The 13200-nt window shown below is 57.0% G+C and overlaps 1 protein-coding gene across 3 annotated transcripts in view; it reads right to left on the minus strand.

The window, feature by feature from the left end:
* Positions 1-13200, minus strand: part of AGAP3 (ArfGAP with GTPase domain, ankyrin repeat and PH domain 3) — a 108996-nt gene that overhangs the window by 36839 nt on the left and 58957 nt on the right. For 2 of the 3 annotated variants that reach the window (XM_035130150.2, XM_035130149.2), the window contains exons 3-9: positions 12808-12895; positions 11173-11258; positions 10800-10941; positions 8384-8518; positions 6958-7085; positions 5220-5375; positions 1094-1186 (exon numbers count right to left, since the gene is read on the minus strand). In XM_035130150.2, coding sequence (XP_034986041.2) covers positions 1094-1186; positions 5220-5375; positions 6958-7085; positions 8384-8518; positions 10800-10941; positions 11173-11258; positions 12808-12895 — 828 coding nt within the window. Of the gene's footprint in view, positions 1-1093; positions 1187-1368; positions 2664-5219; positions 5376-6957; positions 7086-8383; positions 8519-10799; positions 10942-11172; positions 11259-12807; positions 12896-13200 lie in introns of those variants that run through there. The other variant, XM_035130151.2, reaches the window with a different exon arrangement.

The following is a 13200-nucleotide window of genomic DNA, read 5'->3' on the forward strand; positions in this document are numbered from 1 at the left end:
TGGCAAGCAGAGCCAGCCCTCAAGGCCTCATGTTTGGCCATGGAAAGGAGAGAGAGAAAGGGGTCTAAACCCTTTTGGGGAGTCGGCTGCTGGCATGTGGGGCCCCCTGAGAAGCCAAGGACCGAGGGCTGGCAAGAAAGTCCTGGGGAAGCAGCTTCTCTTTCCCCCAAAGGCTGCCTGAAGTGCCCTGTGTGTCAGTGACGGAGAACGGGGTTGGCGGCGGGAGGACGACACCAGCCTAGTCCTGCCCCGGAGACTTCCAGGAGACATTTTGCACCAAAGCCCCAGGAGGCCCCTCTTCCCCAACCAGCCACCGCGACTCCTGTCCACCCTCTTTGACGTGAGTGGCTGAGAGAGATCTCAACTTACCAGGTCCTTCAACAGGAACGTTCCATTCCCCAAACGGGGCAGAGGAAGCAAGGCAGGGGGCTTCCTCCAGAAGACCTGACGCTGCCTGGAGGAAATCTCACTGCAGAGACTTTTGCTGTAGCGGAGATGGCAGCAAAACCACCTTACGGGATTGCGGAGCTCGGTCTCCTCTTGAAGGGGGGTCTTACACAGAGAGCCAGCCCAGCACTTGGCCAGCTCCTGGGAAGGACGTCCTTTGATCCAGGCCTTCTTCAGCAAAAGGCCAAGCGCCTCGGCCCCTGGAATCTACGTCCGGGGCCAGGGCTCAATGCCAGATGGTACAAAGCTGAGGTGAGGGTGCCACGCGCCTCCTCTTGCACCAGCAAGGAGCTGCAACCAGCCTTTGCACCCTGGCATGTTGGGCAAGGCCTGGTCCCCAGCAGCCTCCAGAGATCCATGCTGAATGGTGCCCCCCACCCACCCACTGACCGTTGCACAAGGGCCAAAGCAAGCAACATGGAGTCCCCCAGATGTCGCCAGCCCCCCGATGGAGAGCAGAGCCAAGGCCTCCCCTCCTCCCCAAATGCACACATGTAGGCACACACGAGTAGCTGAACACAGAGCTGGTGACTGCAAGACGGGCATGGAGAAACACAATGGGCCTGACCAAGAGATGCTCCTCAGAGAGTGGGGTGAGCCCCAGGGGCCCCTTCCGCCCTCCCTCCCTCCAGGGCTGAGTGCGAACCTGCTTAATGGGTATGGCCCGCCCGCTGCCGATGGTGTCCGCCTTACACTCCGGGGCCTTCTTCTCCCTCTCGATGTCCGTGCCTTTCCGAGACTGGAAGAGAAGAGACACGGGGCGTTAGATGGGCAGGGCAGGGCGGGGCAAGGCAAGGGAGGCTGCCGCCTCCTGCTCTCTGCTCCAGCCTGAGGCCAGAGGAGTGGAGGCGCTGCCGGGGCCTCGGCCTCGGCCCCTGCCCTGCCCGCCCCCCTTCCCTCTCCCCCCCCCCCGGTCCACGGGATGTGGTGACAGACGAGAGCAGCATGGGATGGGGTGAGCATGGATGGAGGAAGCAGCAGCAGCAACAGCAGCGGGAGCGGCAGCAACAGCAGCAGCAAAAGCCCCACCGGAAAAGAAGGCACCAGCCCCACTAATCCAACCGTTTATTTGGTGAACACACGGGCACCATACAAAGTCGCAGATGTCACTGGGCCACCGTCAGCCCCTTACAAAAGAGCTTTGACAATAAACAGCTACTTTACATTTAGAACATGATTCTTGGGGAGAGAAAGAGAGAGAGAGAAAGGAGGGGGGGGCGGGGGAGGAAGAGCAATAACTCCAGTTCATCATCATCATCATCATCATCATCATCATCATCACCACCAGCTTAATAAATAAACGGATCACTAGATGAAGCTGGAAACCGACAGTCTGCCGAGAAGCGATCCATGGAAGGTGCTCGAGAGAGACAGAGGAGAGCCTTGCGGGAGTCACGGCGGGGGACGCAAGCGATACATTCAGAACCACAAGAATGGTGGGAGGAGGCAGCCTTCGGCTCTTGGCCAGCGTCCGTCCGTCTTACAAGCCCTTGTGTTGTCTGTCCATCAACGCAGCTGGCCGCACCAGCCCCTACGCACTCGGAAGAGAGCTTGGAAAGGAGGAGCCGGTGGCGGCAGCCCTCTTGCCCCGCACTCCGACGAGCTCAAAAGAGAGGGGGCTCCAAGAGCCATAGTCGTCTGCTCTCTGGGGAGGAGGCGGCGGCGGCCGTGGCAGAGGAGGAGGAAGAAGAGGAAGAGGAGGAGGAAGAAGAAGAGGAAGAAGAGGAGGAGAGGAGGAGTCCATGCAGGAGGAAGGAGGGAGCCGGAGAGCAAGTAGCAGGGCGCGACCGGCAGCAAAGCGTCCCGTGGCCCCTCCATCTCCTGGCACTTCCTGGCAGCGCTGTCGGTCTTCCTGTCCCAGGAGGGCCCCTTCTCTGGCACGCGGACAGTCCCAGCTCGCCCGGCAAAGTCCCGGCTTAAAGGGCAGGCGCAGCGGCAGACTCCCTCCAAGAGACTTTAGAGAGGGGGGGAGGAGGAGGGGCTAAAGGCTCCTGCGTGTCTCCGGGAGGAGGGGGACCCAGGCGGCAGGTAGGGCAGGCCAGGCCGCTAATCTGAGATCACTCCCAGTGCCTGTCCCTGATCCGGCCCTGGAGAGGCAATGAAAAGTGAGAGAATTGGTACTGAGCTGCCTGCTGGGGAACCATATGGATCTTCTAATTTGGAAGGAGTTGAAAAGGCCTTTTGGTTGATGAAAAGTTGGAAACAGTGGCACATATCTGCAAATATCGAAAGAATAAAGAGTTTGGCATGTTATACTCAGAAAAGGACGTGTGTGTGTGCGTCTGTCTGTCTGGGGCACGGCAGGAAGGACACAGAATCAGGCCGGCCAGCCCAGAGGTGGCGCGGCAGCAGCAGCAGCAGCAATCAGGCCGAGCAGATGAGAGAGAAGGAAGAGGCGAGGGAGGGAGGGAAGGAGGGAGGAAAGAAAGAAAGAAAGGAGGAAGGAAGGGAAGCAGGACTCTGCCTCCACCTGCTGGCCAGAGGCACACTGACACCCTCCGTCCTCCTTCGCTGGTGCAGAGAGCAGGAGAGGGAGCCAGGATGGGGCAGAAGCAGAAGGAGTTTGGAGAGGGAGGGAGGCAGGGAGGGAGGAAGCAGCAGCCATGGGGAATGAGGGATGCCCAGGTGGCTGGCTGGCTGCCAGGGCTGCAGACCCAACGCCCCAGCCTGGAAGACCAAGGAAACAGGGTCCCCTCCCTCCCTCCCTCCCCACCCCGTGCCCCAACAGCCAAACAAGCCCCAGCTGCCAGACCCTTCTGGAGTCCCCCTCCGGAGCCCACGTGTGAGAGCAGCTGCGGGGCAGCAGTTTGTGGATGGACGAGAGCAAGCGTGGTGAAGAGAGCAGATCTGCAGGGAGCCCGGAGGAAATGCCAAGCAAGAGGGGGGGGTGCTCACGGCAAGCCATTCTGTGTGGAGGGCGACACAGGTGGTGGCGGCGGCGGCAAAGGGGGCGAGCGGGCGAGCGAGCGACAGAGAGAGGGAGCAGGCCAGCGCAGCGCTCGCTCCAAGATCTGCCGCAAGGAGCAGGGAGGAAGGCAGCAGGATCAAGCAGGAGCGTTGGGCAGGGGGAGGGGGCCGCGTGCAGTGGGGCAGCAAAGCAAGCAGGAGCAAGGACAGCCAGGGGGGCCCCCCGTCGGACCACCACAGCCAGCAGCAGCAGCCCCGCTTGCGGAGGAAGAGCCGAGACCCAGGAAGGCAGGGGGGTGTCTGTGTCTGTACGCAGAAGTGGCCCAGGGAAGAAGCCCCAGAGACTGGCTCTGGTCAAGTGGGCTGGGGGGGGGGCTTGCAAGAGAGAAGAACGGCCGTTTGTCTTTGCAAAGGCTGTGCCCCACAGCCCCCGCCCCAGCTCCAGACAGGCAAGCCCCAGCTTCCACATCCCCCTCCCCTCACAGCCAAGCCAAGGAGCCCAGCGCCCCAGCAAGACCCACAGCCCCTTGAGGTGCCGCCCCCTCCCTCCCTCCCTAGGGGCATGCACTGCCCTGTGGCCCTCGTGGGGCCGGGGGGGGGGGCTGCGCAGCTGCTTTCAGGCCAGGTGATGCCTGCTCTGGGGTTTAGCGTGTTCGTGGCTTTTCTCTGTTTAGAAATCAGGAAACCTTTGCCCGTGCTCAGAGATACAGATTCTCTACAATGGTCAAGACTTCAAGACAGGACACCTTGGCCCCTTTTGCAAACAGATGATTGAAAAATGGGGAGAGGTCCCACCTGGGGTTTCTCTTTGGAAGGGATGCAATTTTCCATAAATATGGACCGGCCAACTATGCACTCTGGCCATTCCTTAAGATGGAAGCAGCCTCTTTCACTTCCCTGAAGGGCAGGTGGCAGGTACCCTGGGGGTCCTCCATCCACCAGACACACCCTCCCTCCCTCCCTCCTTCCCTCCCAGGATTTGTCAAAATGCGTTTGAGATTTCTCAGCAGTATCACAAGAAATTTGCTCTTTTGTCTTTATTGCTATTTGCAGGAAATCTGCACCCCCCCCTTTGGTATCTGGACTTCTGTAGAAGAACGGGGGGGGGGGGAGGAATTGGGCCCTTAAAACTGAAGAGGAAGCAACAAGGGTCCTTGGAATCTCTCCCCAGGGAAGTTTACCTGGCGCATTCATTAAACACCTTTAGGCGCCAGGCAAATACGTTCCTTTTTAACCAGGCCTTTGGTAGATCCGATATACATCCTATGCCCTTTTAAAATGTGTTTTTTTTTTTTTGCGGGAGGCCTATTGGGTTGTTGTATTTTGTGGTTTTATATCTTGATTTTATTCTGGGAACCGTCCTGAAACCCCCCGGGTATAGGGCAGTATATAAACTCTAACTAATAATAATAAGAATAGGAATCATAGAGGCAGAAGCCAAAGGCCATGGGGGGCGGAGGGAGGGATCTAATTTCTCAAATTCAGTTATTTCTGGACAATCAAGAAAGCTTTAAAAAATGGTCACTCTGGGGAGAGGACCCTGTGAATGAATCTTCATGAAATCTCCGCTCCACCCTCGTGTCTCCACAACGTCACCCTGAAGCTCAATCCGATTCCCAGCCGTGTTTGCAATTTGTCCCGATTTTTAATCATCTGCCAAGTGCCTCCCTCCTGTGTCCAAACCATTTGCGAATGTTTGGAACAGGGCAAGACCCCCCACGTGGTTCCTTGTGGGGCAACCTTGGTGTCGCCCCAACTTTGCCCCCCCAACAGGCAATGAATGGGTTGCTCTGTGCAGGCAGCCCACCCAAAGGAGCCCCCCAAACGCCACCAGGAAACCCCCCCCCGGACACTCAGGCACTCACTGTGAAGATGTTGGACCGGCGCTTTGACTGCTTGCGGATGGGGGTGGGGGTGTTGGAGGCGGCAATGGTCTCGATCCGCAGCTCTCGCTGGCTGATGCTGGGGGTTGAGGGCACTGAGGACGAGTAGTCGCTGAAGGCCCCACTCCCGTTGGCAGCCTGGGGAGGAAGGGGGGCGCAGGAGGCCAGGGGGTCAATACTGGGGTGCCTCCCAGACCACCAAACCCCTACCCCACCCCCAAAAGGGGCTGCCTCACCCCCCACCTGGCCGCAGAATCAACAAGAACAGCAGAAGGTGCTACAGTGATGTCTAATGGGGGCCTCGCCTTCCTTGGAGGTTTTTAAACAAGGGTTTGGGGCCACCCGCCAGTGAGGCTTTATTTGAAATTCCTGCATTGAAGGGGGTTGGACTGGATGACCCTCAGGGTCCCTTCCAAACTCGACTAGTAAGAGCTGGGGGGAAGAAATCACACCTGGCAACCCATTTGCCCCTTCGGTTTCAGATAGATAGCCAAGTCTAAAAAGTCCAGGACAGACACAATATTTCAGGGCCCTCTAGCGGCCCTGATGGCTCATTGACCAGAAGAAAAGTATTTAGCATTCACTCTGGAAGCGTCGACTCAATTCTGACCAAACTACGCCTCCTAGAGCAAAATACACACCAGGAAGCTTTGTTTTGGTCAGAATCAATAATAATAATAATAATAATAATAATAATAATAATAATAATAATAATAATAAATTTATACTGCACCCATCTGGGTGACTCCCAACAGAATATTAAAAACACAATAAAACATCAAACCAGGGCTGCCTTCAGATGTCTTCTAAAAGTCAGATAGTTGTTTATTTCCTTGACCTCTGATGGGAGGGCATTCCACAGGGCGGGCGCCACCACCGAAAAGGCCCTCTGGCTGGTTCCCTGTCACCTCGCTTCTCGCAGGGAGGAAACGGCCAGAGTTCATGCTAAATACATGACTTCTGGCAAATGAGCCACCAGAGCCGCTGGTGGACTGGGAACATTTGTGTCCTGGGCTTTTAAGACTTGTCTACCAGATGTGAAATATATTGGCATCGTTTTCAGCTCTCCTACCCACCAGCCTGGCAAGGGAGTCTCGCAAGTATGCAGAAAGCGCTGGTTGGCGTTAGGGTGGTGCCGGTCGTCACTCGACCCCGAGTTTGGAAAGAGAGGGCACCACAGACCCCCTCAGGACCAGCCCCCCCTTCTGCCCCTCCAGCTGAGGTCCAGCCAGCTCTTCCCCTCCAGTCCGGGCATTCCTCCCCCTCTCCCTCTTTTCCATTGAAGGCTACCCACAGGGACCTCTGGGTGGACAGGATGCTGAACAAGATGGGCCATTGGCCTGATCCAGCTCTTCTTATGGAGATCTATGGCAATAGCAGAACCTCCACGCCCAGGGGCAGTCTACCTCCGAATTCCGGAAGATGGGGGGGAAACAATTGGGGAATCGCTGTTGCTTCCAAGCTTCCCATCTGGAGCATTGGGGATACTGGACTAGAGGGGCCAGATCCAGCGAGGCCCTTTTTGGGTTCTCATGTCCCTTCCTAGGCCTGTCTGGCTCAGCGAGGCCACAGCTCTGAACGACGAGAACTCTGGTTTCCTGCAGGGCTAAGCCCAGGGCAGCCTCTTCCCGCTCACGGGGCTTGCCAGGAAGACCCTCAAAGCTCCCAGGAAGGATCAAGGGCCCTGCCCAAAGATGCCCCCCCCCCCGGCCCACCCTACCTGGTTGATGTGCACACTAGGGATGGAGGCCGCCGAGACGGACGAATGGCTGGGAGAGTTGGGCAGCGACTTGCAGGGCCCAATGGAGAGTTGCTGCTTCTTGCGCAGGGCCACCACTTTCTGGGCCACTGGAAAAGCGAGGGGGGGAGAGAGAGATAAGCCCCAGGCGACCATTGGGGGGGGGGGAGAGGCAGTTTCCAGAATGGGGGGGGTGCAGCATCTGAAAACGCACTCAGCCCCCCATCTCTGGCACAGCAGCCACACTTAGGGTGCCTGCCCCCCACTGCCAGGCTGGGGAAGGGCAAGAGTGGGGAGGGGGAGGCTGAGCCACAACAAGTATTTGCAAGAGGTGTGTGGAAATGGGTCTCTGGAACTCCTTGCCACCATAACTTCCCACTTCTCCCCCGTTCCCCTCTGAGACTGGGGCCAAACGTCCGCCCTTGGCCCAAGCCCACAAAAAGCTCTCCCCGTTGCACTTCTGCCTGCTGGGACAGCTGACCCCTTTGGGACTCTTCGCTCACCCCTGTTTTGTGGGCACGTGCCCAGAGGGCAGCCTGGCAGGGCCGCCGGCTCCCTCCCCCTGCTCTTCACCACACGTCTCCACCCCCACCCCCCCTTTCCCCTCAGCCACCATGACTTTCTCATAGGGGCAGTTAACTGCCTGTCTTCCCTGAGCGGAGCCCTCCAGGTCCAATCACAGGCCACTGGTTCCCCAGACCAATCAGAAGGCTTTCACCCGAACCAGGCCCCGCCTCTAAGCATTGCAAGGGCTCCTCCTCTCTCGGCCAAGAAGCCACTGCTAAAAAGGCCCTGCAAGAGCCCCCAGGAGTTAGCAATTCACCAACTTTTTTCGGGGGCGGCGGCACCCCCTTGGTCCCTATAAAATGCATTATGCAGGAGAGCTCTTTGCATGGCCCATTTCGGAAGATGCAAGCACAATACAATTAAAAACAATAACAATTAATTGCCCTCTTGTTCAAATTACAACTCTTTACTTCAACAAAAGGCATGAACTTGGTCTGGTGATGCCACCCCCTCGTCTCGGAGCGGCCCCCACCCCCAAGTAATCCCTCCACCCACGCTGGGACCCACTGCTCTAGCGCCTTCACCATGGGGCCGACTGGGGGCTGATGGGAGCCCCTAGAGGGCACCAAGCTGGCAAACACTGCCTTGCCACCTACAGAGACCACACAAAACATAAAGGGGCCCCTGCAAGGCAGCAGCAACCTGTGGGACTCACTGCCACAAGATGGATCAGCAGTCTCTACTCTAAACCAGTCAACATACCACTGTGGAAAGAGCAATCCAGGGGTAAAGGCCGTTGCCCGCTTGCTGCCAGGAAAGATGGGCTCCCTTCTTGCGCCCCAGCAAGGCAGCAGCCCCTCTTGCTCCCCGCGGGGCCCAGGCTGCCCAGGCGCCCACTTACCATCCTGGAAGACTCTCTCCACATTGAGCCCGTAGGTGGCACACGTCTCGTAGTAGGTGCAGCGCTTCAGGTCGTTTGACAGCTTCCTGGCACGGGAGTCATCAATCACTCGGGGATTGGTGGCGCTGATGGCATCTGAGAGGGAGGGAGGGGGTCAGGGAGAGGCCCGAGAACATCTGCCCCCCTGCTGCCGACCTCCCTGGGGCGCGCAGGGGTCACTGCTGCCCCATGCAGTGCCCCAGGGCCTGGGCACAACGCCAGGCAGGCCGTTGCCAGCGCCCCCTTGCCCTTCTCCTCTCTGCCCTCCCTGCCTGTCCCCTGAGCAAAAGGTGGGAGATTCTCCCTGTAACCACCTGAGACCAGTTTACCTGCAAGACCCCTTTGCCCCCCGGGCAGCCACTCAATCAATCACCTCCATGGGCGGAATGGGCACTGCCACATCACACCCATTTTACGCCCTTGTAAAAACTCAGTTACTGAGTGTGGCAGCGCCTGTCCTTGGGAACTCCCTGCCTCTGGACACCAAGCAGGCACCTTATCCTGGCACTCTGATAAAAACACTCTTGTTTCAACAAGCCTGTCCAGACGCTTAGGAAGTGGGCGCAAATCTTAAAGGCGCTTTAGCATTTTAACTTTTTGCATGTTTTGAAGGACTGCTGTAATTTTGGGGTGTTTTTTTTTTGCAAAACTCTGGGAGGCATTCTCTCCCCCCACCCAACACAAAATCAGGCACGGTATAATTTTTGATCAAACAAACAAACAGTTGCCAGGCCAAACTCCCCCCACTCACAGCAGCCAGCTTGGCCAATGGTTAGGGACAAGGGGGGGGAGGCCAGCCACATTTTTTTGAGGGGGGGTGTCACAGCAGGCCCCCCATTCCTGCTCTAAGTTCAGGGGGTGGGAGCTTGGCAGGGGGTTGGACTGGATGGCCTTCCAAGGCCCCCTTCCCTTTCATCTGTCCAGGGGCTGGAGGGGGAGGGCGCCCCCCCGACCCCACTGCCTTTCCACTTCTGGCCCCAGTCCAAGCAGACCCCCCCCAAGGCCTCCTCTCTTCCTGATAAATGGCTTACTGTGAACAAAAACTGCTGCCCCCGCAGCACCCCAGACCCTTCCCTTCTGGACCCAGAACATGCCTGTGCAAAGGCAAACACGACCCCCTGCCCCCCCCCCGCATCCACAGCAGAGACCAGGTGCCAAGGGGGGGGGTCTCCCACACATTTGCCTCTCGCTATGCCTGACCCTCCCTTCCCGTTCTCCTCCTGTTGCCACTACACTGGCAAACGCTAGGCTGTAAGCTCCTCGGGGCGAAGACTCGCCGTCTCTCCCCTCTTCAGCAAAGCCCCGAGAATGTTGAAACCGTGGGGCAAGCGAGAGCGTGGGGCAAACGCTGCCGTGGGCCAGCCAGCCAGGCTGGAAAATGCATTCTGTTCTGCCCCCCATGCAAGGCAGCCCCCATCCTACAGCAATCCTACGGAATGGGCTGTAGGGGGATGGATTTGGCCATTTAAGGTGGCTTAGTTTTGTATCTGTGCCAACGCCCTGAGCAAACCAATGAGTATTATTATTATTTTCAGGAAGGTAGCTGTGTTGGTCTGACACAGTCGAAATGAATAAAAAAAATTAAAAATTGTCCAGGAGCACCTTAGAGACCAACTAAGTTTGTTCTGGGTATAAGCTTTTCTTGGTATCTGAAGAAGTGTGCATGCACACAAAAGCTTATACCCAGAACAAACTTAGTTGGCTTCTAAGGTGCTCCTGGACTATTATTATTATTATTATTATTATTATTATTATTATTATTATTATGAATTTATACACTGCCCTATACCCGGAGGTCTCTAGGACTGGGCAATATATCAATATATCATCCAAGTCCATATCATAATATCAGTTTCATAATTTCAGTTTCATGGCCATGTTCAAATATATAAAAGGATGTCATATAGAGGAGGGAGAAAGGTTGTTTTCTGCTGCTCCAGAGAAGCGGACACGGAGCAATGGATTCAAACTACTAGAAAGAAGAAGCAGGAAACACCATCAAAGCATTCTTGACATATGTCTGTCAAGCCTCTGCTTAAAGACCCCCAAAGGAGGAGACTCCACCACACTCCTTGGTAGCAAATTCCACTGCCGAACAGCTCTTACTGTCAGGAAGTTCTTCCTAATGTTTAGGTGGAATCTTCTTTCTTGTAGTTTGAATCCATTGCTCCGTGTCCGCTTCTCTATGGGTGAAGGTTCCTGATTTTCCTTTTCTGAGTGGCGCAGCCCCCATCCAAGATCAGGACTTCCTGGACACTACCATGATCCCCTGACCAGAGAGAGCGTCTTCCCACTGCCTGATCCTCCTGTCCGCTCCAAGGCCGGACAGAGGGGTCCTGCCCTGCGCTGACCACCCCCCCACCCCCACCCCGCTCACCTTGCGTGCCGACCAGGACCATGGGCACCTCTGATGTGTTGCGGTAGCTGCAGAGCCGTAAGTAGTAGTTGTAGACCGTCTGGAAGCTGATCTCGTCCTCCAGGCTGAAGACAAAGACCACGGCGTCCACCCAGGCCGCAAACTGGGGAAAGAGTGGGGGGGGGGAAGAGAGAGAATGAGAGCAGCATGGCCTCAGCCGCCCCCAGCGGCCAGCAGGACCCCCTGAGAAGCCTTTCCAATAGGGATCTTTCGCTGCCCTGGAAGTGTTTCCAAAGCCTCACCCTTCGGAGGCTACTCCCAGAAGCTATTGGGGGGCCCACAGCAAGACCCCTCCCTGAACCCCCCCACAAGGAAGGGGGGCCCAGAGACTTACCTGCAGCTCAGGAGGGCCTCCTTCATCGCGGATCAACAACAGGTAGCTCTGCCCGTCCACCACAATCTCCTTCTTGAACCGGCCACCTGGGGATGCAGGCAGGCAGGGCGAGAGGAGGGGGGGGGGAGATCAGTGGCAGAGCCAATCTGGAAAAGACCCCCCTCCTGGGCAAGGGATCTGACCCGCCCCCCCCCACCCCACAAGAAAGAGCACACTGGACTTGGCTTTCCAAGTCTCCCCAGCCCTGCCCTGGATAAGTCCCCTCTCTCTTACTCTCTCCTATCCTGCATCAATAGGAGTGGGGCTGGTCTAATGCTGCTCCCCACAGACCCACCTCCCTGGGGCGCGGGGAAACTGGCGGCCCCAAACAAAAGAGACCCCTCGGGCCAAAGCATTTTGCTGCCACTGCCTCCAGCTCTTTGGCTTCAGCCAGAGGAAACTGCCCCTCTCTCTGGCCATCATCCCTCAGGCCGCCCTGCCTGGGATTTTAGGGGTCTCCCGGTCAGGTGCTTAGGAAAGGCCCATTAGGAACCCCCCCCCAAAGTGTCACTCTAAGCAGAGCACATTGTAAGTCAGAGAGCAGAAAACAGACGAGGCCAAGAGTGGAACTTGGGTCTTGCAGCAGAATCGGGGCCGCCTCAGAACGACACGAAGGAAACCGGTTCCTTCAAGCCAGCGGCACAGAGGCTCTGCTTGGCCAAGGAGGCTCCAAGCTCCCTCACACTCAGCCCCCCCCCCCGCTCTACAGGCGGCAAAACAGGCCGTGGGGAGGCCTGGGGGCCTCCATCCTCAGCAGCCCCCTTGCGTCTCCCAGTCAGTCCCAATGTACTGTTTACATCCACAGCACCCAAGGTTTTTCGGATGGGTGCCTGGTGGGAAGCCAAGCGGATGCCAGGATTAAACAGCAGGAAAGTCTCTCCTGGCAGGTTGGAGGAGCACAGCGAAAAGGACTTCCGGATCCTGTGGCCCATTGAATTAAGGAGAGGGGCTCCTCTGGGGAGTCACAGAGATGTCTGCTTGACTCCCAGGACCAGGAGGGTCTGAGAGATGGAGGGGGGGCCTCTCCCACAGGAAGAGAGACCCTCGCTGACCACCGGAGGGGCTGGATCCTGCTCTCTGCCCTGAGCACAGGAACAGGGCGGAGAGCGAAAGGCACAACCTCATGTCTGCCACTAACGGACATGGACTTGGGACCCCCCCCTGCGCCCCCTAGACCACTTTGATTGACAGCTGCTACAAGGGTCATGTAAGAAAGGTTCTTATTTGTAAGAACTCAAGCCTGCCTGTGTGGCAGCGACAGAACCTTGGAACTCCCTGCTTATTGACACCAGCCAGGCACCTTCCCCTTTCTGGTGCCCGCTAAAAACATTCTTGCTCAGACAAGCCCGTCTGGCTATGTAGAAAAGAGATGTGAGTTTTAGTCTGTTTCTTGTCTAGTGTTATTTGAACTTCTTGAAAGTCTTAAATGATTGCTGTTAATGAAATGGTCTAAAAGAAAAATTCTCTTGGCGCAAACTGCTTTGAGGGCGGCTGTTTTTTCTACAGTTGTGCAGTGTGCACCTTTTGCAATTATGCAGTGCATCAATTTCATCCCAGGCACGGCTGTGACCCACAAGAGGGCCTGCCCCCCCTTACCTTCTGGCGATTCCTCCTGCACATAGGTCCCCGTCAGATAGCGATGAACCAAGGCGGACTTTCCACTGGACAGATTCCCCACGATCCCCTGAAATACGGAAGGCAAGGCTGAGCACCGCGCCCAGTCTGCTTGGGAGGTGGAGGCTGGATCGGGGCCTGGCAGGGCGGGCGGAGGGAGCCAGCTTCTTCCCTTAAATGCACCAAGTGGCCTTTTCCAGCACAGAAACAGTGGCCGGGGGGGGGGGGGGTTGGAGAAAACCCTTTGGATTCCAGGCAAGCTCAAAGGAAGTCGGGCAATTGCCTCTGAGGAATCATTCATCTGTGTTGGACTACATGGAACTCGCCGAGACGACTGGAAGGATCCGCGACCAGGAGGAGGAGAAGGTGGAAGAA

This window comes from Zootoca vivipara, chromosome 12 (genome assembly GCF_963506605.1).
Source record: "Zootoca vivipara chromosome 12, rZooViv1.1, whole genome shotgun sequence".
NCBI lineage: Eukaryota > Metazoa > Chordata > Lepidosauria > Squamata > Lacertidae > Zootoca > Zootoca vivipara.